This window comes from Pan troglodytes, chromosome 23 (assembly GCF_028858775.2).
Source record: "Pan troglodytes isolate AG18354 chromosome 23, NHGRI_mPanTro3-v2.0_pri, whole genome shotgun sequence".
Classification (NCBI taxonomy): domain Eukaryota; kingdom Metazoa; phylum Chordata; class Mammalia; order Primates; family Hominidae; genus Pan; species Pan troglodytes.
This window is the reverse complement of record NC_086016.1, coordinates 27449706-27469050: the sequence shown is the minus strand read 5'-3', so window position 1 is coordinate 27469050 and position 19345 is coordinate 27449706. Positions and strand designations below refer to the sequence as shown.

General features: G+C 51.3%; 1 protein-coding gene across 1 annotated transcript in view; it reads left to right on the top strand.

Annotated features, from left to right (window-relative positions):
- Positions 1-8228: 8228 nt before the first annotated feature.
- Positions 8229-19345, top strand: part of LRP5L (LDL receptor related protein 5 like) — a 69867-nt gene continuing 58750 nt past the window's right edge. Inside the window, 3 exon segments of the mRNA XM_054675959.2 lie at positions 8229-8390; positions 13373-13496; positions 13760-13955. Coding sequence (XP_054531934.1) covers positions 13883-13955 — 73 coding nt within the window. The 5' untranslated portion in view covers positions 8229-8390; positions 13373-13496; positions 13760-13882.

The following is a 19345-nucleotide window of genomic DNA, read 5'->3' as shown; positions in this document are numbered from 1 at the left end:
TGCATGAGCCAAATATCAAACTTTCATCTTCTACCCACTTTTTTTTTCCCTCCTTAAAAACAGGAAGGCAGTTGGGAGGCTGAGGCAGGCAAATCACGAGGTCAGGAGATCGAGACCATCCTGGCTAACACAGTGAAACCCGATCTCTACAAAAATAGGAAAAAAAACAAAAAATAGCTGGGTGTGGTGGCAGGCACCTGTAGGTCCGGCTACTCCAGAGGCTGAGACAAGAGAATGACCTGAACCTGGGAGGCGGAGCTTGCAGTGAGCCAAGATTGCACCACTGCACTCGGCCTGGGTGACAGAGTGAGACTCCGTCCCAAAAACAAAAAAAAAAAACAAAAAAAAAAAAACAGGAAGACAGAATGTCTTGTCAAGGGTCACCCCACATGGAGCAGTAAATTCCCCAGAAAAGCAGAACATGTTTTTATGATTTAATTAATACAATTTCTCTCAATGTGTCTGTTTATCATTTGAGCACCCGCATGATCATACCTGACATCTGCCTACATTTTCTTGGTCATCTTTAACTTCAGTTAAGAACCTTTTGGGTTTTGCTTTTTGCTCTATTTTTGCCCCGGCAGCACGGTGTAGTAAGTTTGGAACAAGACACACCTGAAATCAAATCCCTGCTCTCTGCTGGGTGATCTTAGAGGCAGTCTTTTACCTCTTTCTACTTTGTTGTTCTCATAGGAAAAGTGGAAATGAGGCCTTTTACCCCCGGCTTGTTGAGAAGACAGGGGAGAAAAAGCACATAAAAATTCAACTTGTCGGGTGTGGTGGCTCACACCTGTAATCCTGCACTTTGGGAGGCCGAGGCAGGTGGATAGCTTGAGGCTAGTAGCTCAAGACCAGCCTGGCCAACATGGCAAAACCCTGTCTCTATTGAAAATAGAAAAATTAGACAGGCATGGTGGTGCACGCCTGTAATCCCAGCTACTTGGCAGGCTGGGGCACAAGAATTGCTTGAACCCAGTAAGTGGAAGCTGCAGTCAGTCAAGATTGCACCACTGCACCCCAGGCTGGGTGACAGAGTGAGACCCTGTCTCACAAAAAAAAAAAAAAAAGAAAAAGAAAAAGAAAAATGCATCTTTCCTGGCACCTGGTAGATCCTCAATAAAGATTATAGCACTTCCTCTATTTATTTTGCTTCATTTTACCCTGGCATGCTAGAGAAGATACTGAAACTAGTTGTTCACAGTCATTATACTTGAAGCAGGAAGACCCCTTACCAAAAATAACATCTCCATCTAGGGCATTTCTAGGAACCAAAATGGCAAAAACATTTGTATTTATAAGTATGAGCAATTACTGTTTTGGCAGAAAGACCAAGGAGTCCAAAATTTGATCCTCTAACTGAGGCCCCTACACCATTTGAGTCAGGTGACTCAATTACCCAGGGGTATTTTTTTCTGGTGTTCATAGTGTATGAATTTCTGTTCCCTGGCTGTCTCTTTGGTTGTCTCACTTTCTCCACCCCCTCTTCTTTCTCTGTTTCTTGACTCTCTTGATAGTGAACAGCTTTTTGTGTTCACTGCAAACAAAAGGGGTTAATGACAGTGATGAAGTTGTCATAACTGACCTGCTGGATCCTGTTACTAAACACCATCCCCAGCCTGTAATCATCACAAAGAACAGAGAAAACAAATAGCAACCCATTTGTACTTAGGTAATAATGCTCCCTTGCAAATAATTATGTTTCCCACGCCCAGAGGATTTAAATGACTTGGGGCTCCCGCTGCTTGTGATAATAGACAAAACTCCAGCGTTCCCACAAGATTAATAATGTTCCCTTTTCTTCTTTTCTGTGCCTTTCCATCGTTACAGGAGATGTTGCTGAGATGGGTGCATTAAAGTTTAGGCTTTCCAGAGTTTATTTTGCTAACAACTTGAAGGAAAAAAGCTAACTAGAGAACTGACTGGTCTTACTTGTTTTAGATTCTGGGCTTTACTAGGACTTCCTACACTCAGAATCTATAAACGCTGGGTGGGCTGGGAGCTGGGAATGTTATTCTGGGAAATTAATCACAAATGAAAAGAAAATCAACTCTAAGACTTCAGTTAGAAAAGTTTTGAAAATGGCAGAACATGACTGGCCTTCATTCAAGTCAGAATATTTAAAGCAATCCTTGCTAAGAAGAACTTGATTTTGCATAAGCAGTCCCTTAAATACAGTTGCTTCTCAGGAAAACGACACACAATTGATGTTTGAATGGCTTTATTTACAAACAGCTCACTCTGTAAGCCTCTGCAGGTATTGCTAGCCTCCCGGGGGCCACTGTCCCATTTCACCCGTAATTTGGATCACAATTCTGTTTGTTGTCACACACATCATATGAACTGCTTTTCATGCTGCTTTTATCCACAAAGCTTTACAAGTTTTAGTGGCAGCTCTATATATGACAACTTTAAAAGAGCTGCCAAAAGGTATGATACCAAGCTTTGGTTTTAAAAGCACTGAAACATTGTTCAATACAGAAGTACTTTTCTTTCAATATGTGAGTGGAAACACATTTCTCTATAGGGACTGCTGGTCAGGGAGTCATTCTAAAGAAAAAGCCGCAGTGTTGTGGTTCAGAGCATGGGCTCAAAAGACAAATGGATAAGAAGCCCGAGACCAGTCCTTCTGAGCTGTGTGACCTTAGACAAGTTGTCTAATCTCTCTGTGTCTCAGCTCTGTCTCAGTGTTGTTAACAGGATTGCTGTGAGAGCAATGCTGTAACATTGTAAAAAGCACTTACAACTGTGTCTGGCACAGAAAGCACTCGATAAATATTGACCTGGTTAGCAGCAGCAGCAGCATCGCTGGAGCATCTCTGCATCATACAGGGCCTGATGGAAAGAGACCAGCACTGAGAATGAATAAAACAGTGCTGGCTCTGACCCGCTGGCTCTTGCATTGCTGAATAACTCTAAGCAAGTCTCTTAAGCTTTTTAAATATGATTTTTCACCGGTAACTAATGAAGGGATTGAAGGAGCAGGTCCCCTGACGTCTTTTCAAATTCTAAAATTCTCCAGCTTTATTTAATCCTGCACTGAATCATTTTGCAAGGTAAAGAATACTCGCTCCCCTCAATAAGATCTTATGAGTTTAGGTTTTGGTGCATAGGGCAATACCCAGGGCATAAATCATTTCCACTGTCACCATAGCCCACAGGTGAGGTGAGCAATCCATTAGCTTGCTTCTGGAAACAAGCCTGTCTGTATTTGTTCCCCCAGCATCTGCCCTTAGCACACTGACTTTGCTCAATATATGTATTGGATGGATAAGTGAGTAAATGAAAGAATGACATAAAGATCATAGATTGCCTCAGCCTTCTATTGGAAAATAACCTAAAGGGAGGGGGAAAATTGCTACTTAAAACCACAAGTGCCACTCAAGGGATGCCTCCTATGAAAGAAGGAGTGCTAACTGCCAGGTCCCCACTGGTCCTTCGTGCTGCTTATGGCCTGGAAGGCCTCTCCTGCAGCCAAGAGCTCTGATGTGCTTGGGCTGTGCAAAGTTGAGTCTGGAAACTTTAGGGGCAGGAATGGAGAGCGCTCACTCCCTTTGCCTAAGAAAGGGGACTTAGAGAGGAACTTGAAAGAGGGAGTAAGAGAGAGGGCAACAAGTTGGGCCAAAGCTAGGCAGTCCATGCAGTGGGTGCCAAGCCTGGAGGTGGGGTGGTCTGGAAATCATTCCGGAACAGGAAATCTGTTCTTCTGTCTTCTGTGCCTATTGGGGTGATCAGAACCAACACCAGGTCGTGGGGGGCGACAAAGTCCAGAGGAGACAAAGGAATGAGAAAAAGACAGTTTGAGAGACAGAGTAGGACCAGAGGGCGTCACAAGGGTGGTGGCTGCGAAGGCCTTGAGCTCTGGGAATCCACTCTATTTATTGGTGTTCAAACAAACAAACAGGTGGTGAGGATGTGGGGGTTGAAAGGAAACAGTGTATCGAGTGAATGAGAAACATATGGCTGCTTGAAATGATGGGAGTGCTAGAAGCAAGGAGCCAGCATGTCTAACAGACATGCAAGCCCTGCCTCAGCTTCTCTCCCAACACTCAGCTTTTCTCCCAACATACCCCCCTTCTCTTTTTTGTAAAAACCACCACAGCTATCATTATTAGCATGAGGTGGCCTCTTTTTAAAATTAATTGAGCAAGGCAATTGTAGGCTGTGCAGCCCTTAATTGCCAGTTGGTGATCCAGCTTCATTTTTCTTAGCCCGTATTCAAAATGGAGTCGCCCTGGTTTGAATGCTTCCTACGTATCTCCCCTTTCCCTTTTACAAGAGGACCCTTAATCCTAGGGGTTGCAGAAGGATGAAGGTCCGTCTTCTGTAACTTCTTCATGCTGAACAGGGGCAATGATACTCCTGCCTACCTATTAGGGTCTCTTGTATTCAGGGTAAAGAGGAGGCGCCCGCCACCATGCCCAGCTAATTTTTTGTATTTTTAGTAGAGACAGGGTTTCACTGTGTTAGCCAGGATGGTCTCGGTCTCCTGACATGATCCGCCCGCCTTGGCCTCCCAAAGTTCTGGGATTACAGATGTGAGCCACCGCACCCAGCCAAAGAAATTTCTTTGAGAGTGAGTCTTGCTCTGTTGCCAGGCTGGAGTGCAGTGGCACAATCTCGGCTCACTGCAATCTCTGCCTCCTGGGTTCAAGCAATTCTCCTGCCTCAGCCTCCCGAGTAGCTGGGACTACAGGCATGCGCCACCACACCCAGCTAATTTTTTTGTATTTTTAGTAGAGACAGGGTTTCACCATGTTGGCCAGGATGGTCTTGATCTCCTCACCTCGTGATCCACCCACCTTGGCCTCCCATAGTGCTGGGATTACAGGTGTGAGCCCACCACACCCGGCCAGAAATTTCTAAGCAGCAAAGCATTCAAGATGTGGCCTGGCTGCTTCTAACTCCTTATGCTCCATTGCAGGAAGAAATAAATGAATTAAAGTTAGAAGTTATATTTAAAGGTAAAGCAGAACATAAAAGTTTGGGAAATTTGCAGCCTGGCCATGTGAGACAGAAAGAAAAAGCTTTTTCAGGAGAGGAGCTCAAGCAGGCTGTGGAGTAACCACTTGTTAGAGAGATTTGCATAACTAAAAGGGAACCAAGTGCTAATAATTGATGCAGTGCTAATAATCGACACAATAGGAAATAGGCCTCAGAGCCATTTCAGAGATCTTCAACAACCCTCCCATCACAGGCCCAGAGGCCTAGGAGGAAAGAATGGTTTCATTGTCAAGGCCCAGGGCCCTACTGCCCTGCACAGCCTCAGGACACTGCTCCCTGCCTGCATCTAGGCTGTTCCAGCTCCACCCTTTGCTTAGAGGACCCTAGACACAGCTCAGGCTGCTATTTCAGAGGGTTGAAGCCATAAGCCTTGGCAGCTTCCATGTGGTGTTAAGCCTGTAGGTATGCAGAGTGCAAGACTGTAGAAGGCTTGGCAGCCTCCATTTAGATTGTATGAGAAAGCCTGGGAGCCCAGGAAGAAGGCTGCTGCAGGGGCAGAGCAGAGCCCTCACATTGGAGGGAAAATGTGGGGTTGAATGCCCCACACAGAGTCCCTGCTGGGGCAATGCCTAGTGGAGCTGCAGGAAGGGGGCTCCCACCATCCAGACCCCAGAATGGTAGATCACCAGCAGCTTGCACCCTGCACCTAGAAAAGAGGCAGGCCCTCATCTCCAATCTGTAAGAGCAGCTGTGGGGACTGAATTCTGCAAAGCCACAGGAACAGAGCTGCCCAAAGCCTTGGGAGCCCACCCCTTGCACCAGTGTGCCCTGATTGTGGGACATGGAGTTAAAGGAGATTATTTTGGAGCCTTAAGATTGAATGATTACCCGGCTGGGTTTTGGACTTGCTTGGGACCTATAACCCCTTTCTTTTGACTGATTTCTCCCTTTTGGAACAGGAATGTTTACCTAATGCCTATGCCCCCATTGTATCTCAGGAGTAAATAACTTGTTTTCATTTTTACAGGCTTATAGGTGAAAGGAACTCATCTTCAGATGAGACGTTGGACTTCGACTTGGGACTTTTGAGTTAATGCTGGAATGAGTTAAGACTTTGGGGGTCTCTTGGGAAGGCATGACTATATTTTGCAATGTGCAAAGAGCATGAGATCTGGGGGGCCACGGTGGAATGATAAAGTTTGGATATTTGTCCCCCAAAACCTCATGTTGAACTATAATTCCCAATGTTGGGGGTGGGGCCTGGTGGGAGGTTTGGGTCATGGGGGCAGATCCCTCGTGGCTTGGTGCTGTCCTTGCAATAATGAGTTCTTATGAGATCTGCTCATTTAAAAGTGTGTGCACCTCCCTGCTCTCTCTCTCTCTCTCTCTCTTGCTCCTGCTTTTGCTGTGTGATGCACCTGCTCTGGCTTTGCCTTCCACGATGTGTAAAAGCTCCCTGAAGCCTTCCCAGAAACCAAGCAGATGCCAGCACCATGTTTGTACAGCTTGCAGAACTGTGAGCCAGTTAACCCCTTTCGTTATAAATTACCCAGTCTCAGGTATTTATTTATTTATTTACTTATTTAGAGACAGGGTTTCTCTCCTGTTGCCCAGGCTGAAGTGCAGTGGCACAATCTCGGCTCACTACAACCTCCTCCTCCTGGGCTCAAGTGATTCTCCTGCCTCAGCCTCCTGAGTAGCTGGGACTATAGGTGCATGCCACCATGCCTGGCTAATTTTCGTATTTTTATTAGAGATGTGGTTTCACCATGTTGTCCAGGCTGGTCTTGAACTCCTGACCTCAAGTGACCCTTGGTCTCCCAAAGTGCTTAGGATTATAGGTGTCAGCCTCCATGCCCAGCCTCAGGTATTTCTTTGTAGTAATACAAGAATGGCCTAACACACTGGGCAAGCCCATACCTTTCTGACCTCAGTTTCCTTTTCTGTAATAGGGGTTTGTGAAGATTAGGTGCTGTATTCGTTTCCTGTGACTGCCATAACAAATTACCACAAATCTGGTGGCTTAAAACCATGGGAATTGGCCAGGCGAGGTGGCTCATGCCTGTAATCCCAGCACTTTGGGAGGCTGAGGCGGGCGGATCACAAAGTCAGGAGATCGAGACCATCCTGGCTAACAAGGTGAAACCACGTCTCTACTAAAAATACAAAAAAAATTAGCTGGGCCTGGTGGCGGACACCTGTAGTCCCAGCTACTCGGGAGGCTGAGGCAGGAGAATGGCGTGAACCCAGGAGGCAGAGCTTGCAGTGAGCCTAGATCGTGCCACTGCACTCCAGCCTGGGCAACAGAGCGAGACTCTGTCTCAAAAAAACAAACAACAGGCAGAGCTTGCAGTGAGCCTAGATCGTGCCACTGCACTCCAGCTTGGGCAACAGAGCGAGACTCCGTCTCAAAAAAACAAACAACAACAACAACAAAACCAATGGGAATTGATGATCTCACAGTGCCGGAGGCTAGAAGTCCGAGATGGGGGTGTTGCCAGGGCTGTGCTCCCTCTGGAGGCTCTAGGGGAGGCTCCTTCCTACGTCTTCCAACTTCTGGGGGCTCCAGGTGTTCCTTGGCTTCTGGCTGCATGGCTCCGACCTCTGCTTCATCTTCACATGGCCTTCTCTTCTTCACTCTCCTCTTCTGTCTCAAATCTCTGTACGCTTTTCTTTTCCTTTCTTTTATTTTTTCTTTTATGAGATGGAGTTTCACTTTTGTTGCCCAGGCTGGAATGCAGTGGCGTGATCTCGGCTCACTGCAACTTTTGCCTCCTGGGTTCAAGCGATTCTCCTGCCTCAGCTTCCCGAGTAGCTGGGATTACAGGTGCATGCCACCAAGCCCAGCTAATTTTTGTATTTTTAGTAGAGATGGGGTTTCACCATGTTGTCCAGGCTCATCTCGAACTCATGACCTCAGGTGATCCACCCGCCTCGGCCTCCCAAAGTGCGGGGATTACAGGCTTGAGCCACAGCACCCAGCCTTTGCTTTTCTTTTCTAAGGACCATTTGTCCTTGGACGCAGAGTCCACCTGGATAATCCAACTCAAGATCTTTAACTTAATGACACCTGGGAAGACCCTTTTCCCAACTCGGTTAACATTCACAGGTCCCAGGGATTAGGATGTGGATATATCTTTTTGAAGGCCACTGTTCAATCCACTGTAGGTGTCTTTAAAGCACTTAAAAATGAAAATGAAACCTGAATGTCAACTCCTTCAACTGCAGTGAAAAAATAAGACTGTTCAGTGGACCGGACTTCTTAGCAGTTTTATTTTTCACTGCAGGTTATTTTTCACCACTCATGAGGGCCTGCCCAGGGCATTCTCTCCCAGGAGGCAAGTTACTGTGGCCAGCCAAATGATCAGGAGGGTCAAAGAAATGGCTACAGAAACAGGGATGGACAATGACTGTCAGAAGGAGGAGAGAAGTGGAGGATGACAGCTGAGGTGAATGCCTGGCTCATTTGTCCTCACTCCCTCTCTTGAATCCATGTTAATCACAATTTACATGAATGCAGCACTTTAAAAGTAAGGTATATGGAGAAACCCCATTTCTACTAAAAATACAAAATTAGCCAGGCATGGTGGCACATGCCTGTAATCCCAGCTACTTGGGAGGCTGAGGCAGGAGAATCACTTGAACCCGGGAGGCAGAGGCTGCGGTGAGCCAAGATCGTGCCATTGCACTCCAGCCTGGGCAACAAGAACAAAACTCCGTCTCAAAAAAAAAAGTAAGGTATAATGGCTCATGCTTATAATGCCAACACTGTGGGAGGCCAGGCCAGGAGGATGGCTTAATCCTAGGAGTTCAAGACCAGCCTGGGCAACATAGTGAGACCCTCCCCTCATCTCTACAAAAAGCTTAAAAAAAATTTTTTTTAAGGGCTAGGGTTACAGGCCTTTTTTTAAGTGGTAGGATTACAGGCCAGGTAGGGTGGCTCCCACCTATAATCTTAGCACTTTGGGAGGCCGAGGAAGGTAAATTGCTTAAACCTAAGAGTTCAAGACCAGCCTGGGCAACATAGTGAAACCCCATCTCTACAAAAATACAAAAATATTAGCGGGCTGTACTGGCACACACCTGTAGTACCAGCTACTTGGGAGACTGAAGTGTGAGGATCACCTAAGTTCAGGGAGGTTGAGGCTGCAGTGAGCCAAGAGTACACCACTGCACTCCAGCCTGGGTGAAAGAGTGAAACCTTGTCTCAAAAGAAAAAATTAACCAGGTATGGTGGTGCATGACTGTAGTTCCAGCTACTTGGGAGGCTGTGGTAGGAGGATCACTTGAGCCCAGGAGGTTAAGGCTGTAGTGAGCCATGATCACACTACTGCACTCCAGACTAGGTGAGACAGCTAGACATTGTCTCAAAGTAAATGAAAAATAAAAGTAAGGTATAAAAAGTATTGTTCAAACTCTTATTGGAGGTTCACATCAGTACTGAGAGATAAGAAATAGAACAGATATCATGATTCCCATTTTTTGAATGCAGAAACTGAGGCCCAGAGAGGTGAATCCAGCCTGTGTCCTTCACACCCTAGCTGGCTCATAGAAACCATGACCTGTTACCAACCAAGCCCTCCAGAGCCCAGTACCATGGGCCAATGGTGGCCTTCCCTCGCCTGCTCCTGGGGCAAGTTGCCAGGAGGTATTGCCTGTTTTGGGGGAGAGGTCTGCAGGGGCCTGAGGCATGAGCCTTGCAATGGGCAGTCCCACTGGGACCTCCTCTGGTGCTGCCCTCAGGAAGATGCTGTGGCTCCAAAAGCCCCAGGGGCACCTCTGACCACAGCAGTCAGTCTGGCCAGGTTGGGAGGGGCTCTTGTGCCTGGTGTAACTTCACAGAGCCAGCACATTCCAGTCTGGGAGGGAAACCAAAGGCACTTTGCCCAAGTGTCACAGAGCTTGAAACAGCATCCTGTGATGGGTCCCTGTCCCCAGAAGCAATGAGATTGGACAGGTGCTGAGCCCTTGTTACTTGATTGGGACGGACTTGCATCTGAGGAACGAACTGAGAGTGAACCTTTCCAAATTTGAGGCCTAAGAAAAATTTGTTGTCCTGATGAGCTGTGACAGGCAACCGTCTGGGGAAGTGGAAGCTTAGCACATCCTCTGGTTACTTATCACCTTACTGAAGGGTCTAAAAATGATGTCCTTGGGGTGTCAGAATCCTGCAGAATAAAATACTGATGAGTTTTCATTCATTCTTTGCAAATGAATTTTCTCAAGGCTCTGGTTGGAGTCAGGCACCCTGGGACCTTGCAGTAGTGTGCTTTGGGCCGCAGGCCACAGCCCCTTTCTTTTTTGTTTCTTTTTTGAGATGGAGTCTTGCTCTCTCTCCCAGGGTGGAGTCTAGTGGTGCAATCTCGGCTCACTGCAACCTCTGCCTTCCAGGTTCTAGCAATTTTCCTGCCTCAACCTCCCAAGTAGCTGTGATTACAGGTGCCTGCCACCACGCCCAGCTAATTTTTTGTATTTTTAGTAGAGATGGGGTTTCACTGCGTTTCCCAGGCTGGTCTTGAACTCCCGACCTCATGATCCGCCCTCCTCGGCCTCCCAAAGTGCTGGGAATACAGGCATGAGCCACTGCGCCCGGCCCACAGCCCCTTTACTCTCTGGAAGTCTCTGATGACCTCTTCATGATGCTTTTTTTTTTTTTTTTTTTTTTTTTTTTTTTGAGACGGAGTCTCGCTCTGTTGCCCAGGCTGAAGTGCAGTGGCGGGATCTCAGTTCACTGCAAGCTCCGTCTCCCGGGTTCACGCCATTCTACTGCCTCAGCCTCCCAAGTAGCTGGGACTACAGGCGCCTGCCGCCACGCCCAGCTAATTTTTTGTATTTTTAGTAGAGATGGGGTTTTACCGTGTTGGCCAGGATTGTCTTGATCTTCTGACCTTGTGATCCACCCGCCTCGGCCTCCCAAAGTGCCGGGATTACAGGCATGAGCCACCGTGCCTAGCCTTTTTTTTTTTTTAATATTCTTGGTACATTTTCTATGTAATCATTTAAATAACTGGCCAGTAGAGTCTTCAGATTTTCTGTATCGCTTCCCAAATTTAGAAACCTGACTTGACTTTGGACCAGTTGTAGGCCATCCTGTGCCCCCTTCCCTTGATTCCTGCAGCCAGAGCCCTAAGCAGGCCCCATCCACTTGAGTCCAAGCTGCTACCATTGTACCCACCTGCTGGCCAGGCCCCCACAGGGGCCTCTCTCCTCCTGACAGTCTCATCCCCACTCAGCAGCCAGAGTGCCCTCTTTATAAATGTAGATTGGATCCTTTCACTGTATTCGTTCATCCAACATTTACTGAGCACCTGCTGTGTGCTAGGCCCTGGTACAGGCACAGGAAACACATCAGGGAACAAAACTACACTCTCTGCTCTCCCGGGGCTTCCTTGCTAGTGGAGGGAATAAAGATATGTAAACATGTCAGGTAGTGATGAGTGCAAAGGAGAAAAGTAAATCAGAGAAATGGAGCAGAAACTGCTGGCAAGAGTGGGCGGTGGGGGGGTATGATTTGCAATTTTCAACAGGGGTGGTCAGGCCTGACTGAGGAGCCGAAGAGGTAAGAGAGTAAAGCCATGTGGCTAAGTGGGGTGAAAGAGTTGAAGCAGAAAAGGTGGGAGGATCACCAGGCATGATGGTCCCTGTCTGTAATCCTAAGTACTAGAGCCGGGCACAGCGGCTCATGCCTGTCATCCCAGTACTTTGGGAGGCCAAGGCGGGTGGATCACCTGAGGTCACGAGTTGAAGACCAGCCAGACCAACATGGTGAAACCCTGTCTCTACTAAAATTACAAAAATGAGACAGGCGCGGTGGCGCATGCCTGTAATCCCAGCTACTTGGGAGGCTGAGTCAGGAGAATCGCTTGGACCTGGGAGGCAGAGGTTGCAGTGAGCCAAGATTGTGGCATTGCACTCCAGCCTGGGCAACAGAGTGAGATTCCATCTCAAACAAAACAACGAAAACTAACTACTGGAGAGGCTGAGGTGGGAGGATTGCATGAGCTCAGGAGTTCGAGGTTGCAGTGAGCTATGATCACACCACTACACTCCAGCCTGGGTGACAGAGCGAGACCCTGTCTCAAAAAAAAAAAAAAAAAAAAAAAAAAGCAGAGAACAGCAAGTGCAAAGGCCCTGAGGCAGGAGTGTGCCTAGTGTGTTTGAGAACCCACAGGGATGCCACTGTGGCTGCAGCAGGGTGAGATGTGGGAAGGGAGAGTGGCTAAGGAGGCTGAGAGGTCAGGGAATAAGTGTGGCCGGAGCCGGCCCTGATGGTGCCCGAGACCCTTGTTTCTCTCCTGAGATGGCGGCCCTCACAAACCCTGGAGCTTCCCTGGCTGCCATGAGGTCAGGCGGAAGGGGGTCGAGGTAGAGGTGGACACAGGGTGCAAGAAGGGAAGGGATTTTTGCTGCTTAAATCCTAGCCTGTCTTCCCATTGCTGGTGGGGTACATTCTCAATTCCTCTTTCCTGCCTGAGGTCTGACATGTGCTGGCCCCAGCTGGCCTCTTCCTTCCCCCAGCTCCACCTTCCACCCCTCAGCTCCAGCTCGTGGCCTGATGTGGTTCCTCCTCCCAGTCCATTGACCACGCTGGCCCCTGCCGCAGGGCCTCCTCCATTGATGTGTGCTCTTCCTGAACTGCCCTTCTGCCAGACAGCTGCTCCTTGGTGGCAGCTCAAGTGTCCTTCCTTCCCTAAGCCAGAGTTTCCCAACGCTGCAGCCCAACACCCTTCATTTTTCTTGACATTCTTCATGTTCTGTCAATGGGGCTTTTGTTGTTTTAATTTTCTGTCTTCTTGTTTTTGTTGGTCTCCCTTCCTACAATTTAAACCCCATGAGGGCAGAGGCGTTCAGCCTGACGCCAGCCTGGCAAATTTGTCACAAATCTGGAGGAACGCACACGTTCGCGGGCACCCAGTTCTGTGAGGTATTGCAAGCCCTCTCTGAACCTGCAAGGTGGCCATTGCTGTTCCCACTTTACAAGGGAGGAAGGAGTGCCCGGAGAGGTTCTATTTAGACCCGCCAAGGGCACAGTCGTTCTAGAAAGCAGCAGATCGGGAGTTTGAACTTGGGCTTGCTGGTTCCAGAGCCCCTTCTGTGCCCCTTCCAGGCTGTGCCTGGGTGAGATTCTTCCCCTCCCAGCACCTCTTCTTCCTGGAGGGTTCAGTGGCTGAGCTGACACCGGTGGGCAAGAGGCCCTGGCCTGCTTGTTGAAGGACTCAAAGGTGGCGTTTGGGAGCCTGGCGGGACTTTTTCCCCGTCAGCCTAGAGGCACTTTTAGAGGAGTGTGTCTGTTTCGCAGTCTTCGTGTCTCAATTCATAATTAAGGTAGAGGGTACACATTTAGTTTAAAGTAAAACTTCAAACCCACCTCCACTCCCAGCTGGCCAGCTTCATGCAGTTATCTCCCTGTCCCCTCCTCTGCCCTCCACAGGTGAGAACAAGTGTCAGGGCCGCACCATGGGACCCCAGGCTTCCTGCCCTGAAACTGCCTCGCTGTGTGCCCTTGGGCAGCCCCGCCCCGTGCCTCAGTTTCCCCACTTATAGAGGCTCCACAGGTAACACACCGGGCTCCTGGCCCCGATCCGCTGCCGGGCCCCGCGGGGCGGAAACCCCGCGACCCAGCCCCGCGCCGAGCCTCCCGGCGGCGCCCCCAGGGTAGGGTGGGGAGCGCGGGGAGGGGCCGCGGGGACCCGGGACGCTGGGGCGGTCGGGCCCGCCCGGCCGCCGGCCGGCTCCCTGGGGCGCGGGCGGCTGCGCCAGCGTGGGGCGGAGACGCGGCGCTGCTTCCGCTCACGCGCGCCCTGCTCTCTCCTCCCAGTCGTCATGGTCCGCGGTGCCCAGCGGGGAAGACGGAGATGCCGGGAGACGCGCGAGGAGCCGCAGCAGCCGCGCTGTGGAGCCCGAGTGAGCGCGGCGCCGGCCCGTCCGGCCGCTGGACAACATGGAGGCAGCACTGCCCGGGCCGCCGTGGCCGCTGCTGCTGGCGCTGTGCGGCTGCCCGGCCCCCGCCGCAGGTAGGTGGGCGCGGGCCGACCCGGGACCGCGGGCTGCTAGTACAATGGCCCGGGCGGCCCCGCGACCAAGTGCGCGGGAGCCACCGCCGCCTTGGAAGCGAGTTAGGGGGAGTTGGGGGCGAGTTGGGGCACTCACCGGGGATCCCCCCGCCGTCCCCGCCCGGGCCCTCCCCGGGGACGCTGCGTCCCGGGCCGGTGAGGAGGGCGCGCGGGCGGCGCCGGCCGGTCCTCACCTGCCAGCGCCCGTGGGAAGCCAGGAGCCGAGCCCGCGCTGGGCCCTTGGGGCCCGGAGGCGGGCCTGGCCCGGGGAGCAGGCTCGCGACTCTGTTTGCAGCGGCCGCGCGGCCGGCCCGCGTGCTCCGAGGACCGGCTGAGGTTGCAGCGAGAAAGTTCTGAGCCCGGGTGCGGGGCTGCCTGGCCGGTGGCGCTGCCCCTGTGAGCCGTGGCTGTGGGTTTCCAAGCGGACTGACACCTGCCAGGTGCCGGGGCGACCCGAATGCCCCTTGTGGCCGCCGGGGTCCCAGATGGTGTCCCTCCCTGGGTCGGCTGCCCGGGGCGAGGGTGGGGGGTGACATGGTCCCAGAGCGCGGGGCAGTAGGGGAGGCAGGTTCGTGCCTCAGTTGTACACTCCCGTGGGGAGAGAGTAAGGCCGGGGAACTTTGTCTCCAACTTTTGGTGTTTCCCAAGGGGTGGAGTTGAGGTCAGGAGGACTCAGGACACTTAAGCAGTTTGTGAAACGCTACACGTGTTCTTTTAATTTGGAGATGGCCATGTGGTTTTTGAAGCAAGCCTCTTGCTGCCTAAATCATTCTCTTCGGATGTGCGTGTTTTGCTTTTCTGGAGTATGGCCAGCCAAGTGGCACGGCCCGCAAGTGCCTGTGCACGCCTGGGCTCCTGTTCTGTTTGTGGCAGTTTAGCGGGGAGGACCTCGGGCCCCTTTGTCTGTGCCTCCTTAAGGCAAACAGCTGTCTCCTTGAATATTTCCAGTGTGGATGGTGCAGGGGGGTGGCCGTGTAGTCAGTTCCCCAGGGCTGCAGCCTCTCTTCTGGAGGCGTAGGGGGCAGCGGGGAACAGGAGGAGCTTGGCCTTTGTTTCAAGTCCTCCTACCTCTGACCCAAACCTAGAGATTCTGTGGACAGTTTCACCCCAAATTTGCCTCTCTCAGGAGCGTGTTTACATTTTGGGGCCTTGTCTGGAGCTAGCAAAACAAGGTGAAGACAAAACAGCGACAGTATCTGGGGAGTACAGGCCAGCACCGTTCCTTTTTCCGGAAATGCGTGGGTCAAGGAGGCAAAAGGGGTTTTGGGGAAGCTGTTTGTTTTAAAGGGGGGGTTTCTAGGCTGACCACGTTTGCCTTTCACCTCATTGCAGTTTGGGTTTTGTGCACGTTTTAGGTGATGTTGCTGGAATCAAATGTCTGTCGTTCATGTGGTTGGAGCCCCTAAGGAGAAAGAACTACAGCTGTGGAGTTCAGTTGTATGTGAGGCAAAAATAGAGTTGATTATTTTAACATTAGGCAGCAAGGCCTGGGAGCCCCAGCAAATGTGGTGATCCAGTCCTAAAATAAAAGGAAAAGGAGGAACAGTTTTGATGTTATGTCCCTGATTTTCTGTGTGAGCATGCCTCGGACCTCAGCGAAGCCAGTAAGTGGGCAGCTAATTATTTTTCCTGATTGCTTCCTGTTGCAATTGGAAGCTGTGAACCCACGGAAATGGCTTTGTTCTAGTGGTCCCAGTGCTGAGAACCTCCCCAGCTTCCAAGCCCTAGGCCTCTCTCCTCAGGGCCCAAGTGCTTATTCCAGGACCCGCCTGTCTAGGCACCCCCTTTCACCCTGGAGTTTCCTCCTGTAGATGCCCAAGGCCAAGGCCAGCAGGGCTGAGTGGGGTTAATTAAGGGCTGTGTGGGGCACCCTGAGAGAGTCCCCTCTAAAGCAGGGCCCCTTGCGTTTAACTTCCCTTGTTCAGTTCCAAGAAATTCCCGGGTGAACCCGAGCCAGCATTTGTTCAGCAGTTTTCTGGGGAGATCCACCTCGTGCTTCCTGTCGTTTTTGGAATCCGTTTAATTTCAGCGGCACTGTGTCACTGCTCAGGCATTTAGTAGAACTCACACACAGAGTTGGGGGGTGAGGGTGCAGGCAGGTGAGGCCTCCGAGTTGCTTTCTCCCTTGCAGCAACGGGTTGCAGGGCTGATAGGGGGTTTTGGGGTCAGACCCACCTGGATTTACATGCTCAGTAGCTGTTTGACTTTGGGCACCATACCTAGTTTCTGTCATCTTGCCTCGCTCCTCTCCCAGGACTTGGGGAGCCCTTAGTGCCCTGTGTGAGACCTTTAGCCCCATCCCTGGCCCAGGCTGGGGACTGGCAGCGGCAGTGCTGCAGTGGCAGTTGTGTGTAGGGAGTCCTTGATCTTTCTGGCCCTGGCCGGTCTAGAGACTGTTATTACAATAGTCTATGTGACCTTGGACATCCAGTCCACTGACCACCTCACTCACTCACTGCTGCAGCCCTGGGGGGCAGGAGTAGTTAGCACTGTGGACAGAGCCCCTGTGTCCAGAGTCTGATCCCAGCCTGGCCGCTTGCTGTGCTGGGAAGCTTGAGAAGCTGACGCTACCTTTGTGTGCCTCAGTTTTCTGAGCTGTAAAATGGGGATAAGAATCCTTCCTACCATGAATTCAGTGAGTGAACGTGCACCTGGCCCAGTATAATGCTGTTGCTGTTTCGCTTTGGTGTCTGCTACTGTGTGAAGTGCTGGGGTTGAATGTGATAGAATGGCAAATAAGGCCCCTCCGCTGTAGGCAGGGCTTCCCGTGTAGAGGGGAGGAAGGGAAACAAGCTGTGCAGCTATGCAGAGATGGGCCCAGGGGTGCTCCTTCACCCTCGGGGCGTCCTGTGAGAGGTCCTTAGAGGCCAGATCATGCTGTGGAGTCTCACTGTGATCCAGAAGGCAGTGGAAGCTACTGGAAGGCTTTAGGCAGGACTGATAGGAAATGAAAGCTGAAGCCAGACCTTTCCTAGGTGAAAAGTGTCGAGTTGATCTTTTTTTTTTAATTGAGGTGAAACTTACATGATATAAAATTAAAGTATACAAGGCAGGCATTTAGTACATCCACAGTGCTTACAACCATCACTTCTATGAAGTTAGAAGAGATTTCCATCACCCCAAAGTAAAACCCATACCCATTGCACAGTGACTTCCCGTTCCCTCTCCCCCGACCCCCTGATGAGCACCAGTCTGCTTTCTGCCTCTATGGCTCTGCCTGTTCTGTGCATTTTGTATGAAGGGAATCATACAATACATCGTTGTTTTTTGTGGCTGACTTCCTTGGTTACTGTAATGTTTTCAGGGATCATCCAAGTAGTACCAGGTATGGGTGTTTCAGCCTTTTTTTTTTTTTTTTTTTTGAGATGGAGTCTTGCTCTGTTGCCCAGGCTGGAGTGCAGTGGCACAATCTCGGCTCACTGCAACTTCTGCCTCCTGGGTTTAAGTGATTCTCCTGCCTCTGCCTCCCAAGTAGCTTGGATTACTAATGGGTGCCCGCCACCACACCCAGAAAATTTTTGTATTTTTAGTAGAGACGGGGTTTCACCATGTTGGCAAGGCTGGTCTTGAACTCCTGACGTCAAGTGAGCTGGCAGCCTCGGCCTCCCAAAGTGCTGGGATTACAGGCGTGAGCCACCATGCCCGTCCTATTTCAACCCTTTTTGTGGCTGAATAATATTCCATTGTGTGGAGGGACCACATTATATTTGTCAGTTCATCCACTGATTGGATTGATCTTGGTTGGTTGTGTCTCCCAGCCAGCATGAACAGGGCTCCTGCGTCCTGGTGGAGGTGGCTGGTGGGAGGATCTGGCCTGAGACTCTCCTGCTGAGGTTCAGGAATGAGCCAGGTAATGAGAATGAGCTGGGAAGTCAGTGTTGGCCTCTGAGAGGAGGGGCCTGGGCCCTGAGAGGAGCCCTGGGAGGGCAGAGTGAGGGCCAAGTTCAGGTTACAGAAGCTGTGAGACAGCCAGACATTTGTGGTTTGAGGCCTTGGAGACAATGCGCTCTCCAAACAGGGAGTCTGTTGGGGAGGCCCTGGCAGGAGCTGGGGCTGCATCCAGCCCCTTGGCTTGGTGGCCTCGTTCACTTATTTGTTCAGGAAGCAGCAGGGTCTGGGCTCCATGCCAGGCCACCCTGGAGGGCTGTCCTGGGGCAGCGCGACCCAAGTATGATGGGCGGAGGCGGCTGTGGCTTGCTACGAGCTGGCGCCAGGGACCCACTGGCTGGCTCCAGCTGCTCTCTGCATTCTCTTCAGCTCTGGAGAGCTGTGTGCCGGCCCTCAGCCTCAGTTTCCTCATCTGCAAAATTGGGACGATGGTGTCCACCTTGCCGGTGCTGGTGGGGTCCTAAGAGCTGGTGTCTGGGGTAAGGGAGCTGGGGGCCAAAAGCTCCTGCCCTGGGGCCCCAGCTGTCCTTTGAAGAGTACCCTGAGGGTGTGACTGAGAGCCAGTCCCCAGCACCCTTGTCCAGATGGGGACCAGGAGGTGGGTGAAGGTATTTGGGGTCTGAGCTCTGTGCTGGTTGCCCCCGAGGGGGCCTAGAGCCCTGCGTTAAGAGCAGAGCCCAGCCGGGCACGGTGGTTCACGCCTGTAATCCCAGCACTTTGGGAGGCCGAGGCAGGCAGATCACAAGGTCAGGAGATCGAGACCTTCCTGGCTAACACGGTGAAACCCCGTCTCTACTAAAAATACAAAAAACTAGCCAGGCGTGGTGGCAGGCACCTGTAGTTCCAACTACTCGGGAGGTTGAGGCAGGAGAATGGTGTGAACCCGGGAGGCGGAGCTTGCAGTGAGCCGAGATTGGGCCACTGCACTCCAGACTGGGGGACAGAGTGAGACTCCGTCTCCAAAAAAAAAAAAAAAAGCAGAGCCGGATGCTGGCCCTATCCCTTCTTGCCCCACCTGGTTAAATGGGGGCTGCCTTCCTGGGTAAGTTGGGGGGGACCTGTGCCCCTAAGCCATGCAGAGACATGTGCAGACGGGCCACTCTTACACATGCGGGTGGCCATCCATGGTCCCTGCCCATTTCCAAGGCCCTTGTAGTGGTCCCTGTGCTCCAGGTCCAGTCTCTGGTTTCCAGTTTGTCATGGTTTGCCTGTCGCCTTGTAGGGGGCAGTTGACGCTTTGCTGGCCTGGCTCATGGTGTGCCAGAGCCTGTGGCTGCTGCGCGACTGTGCCTCTTGCTCTCACAGTGGCAGGAGCCTCATTTTCTGATTGAGCCTGATGGGCTGGAGGGTCCTTCACAGGGTCACTGTTCTCTGTCCCTCGTGCTTGGGATCTCCTGCCGTGGACCCCCTGGGAGGTTGTCTTGCGGGTGGGGAGATTGTGCTTTCTGAGTATTTTCTTTTTT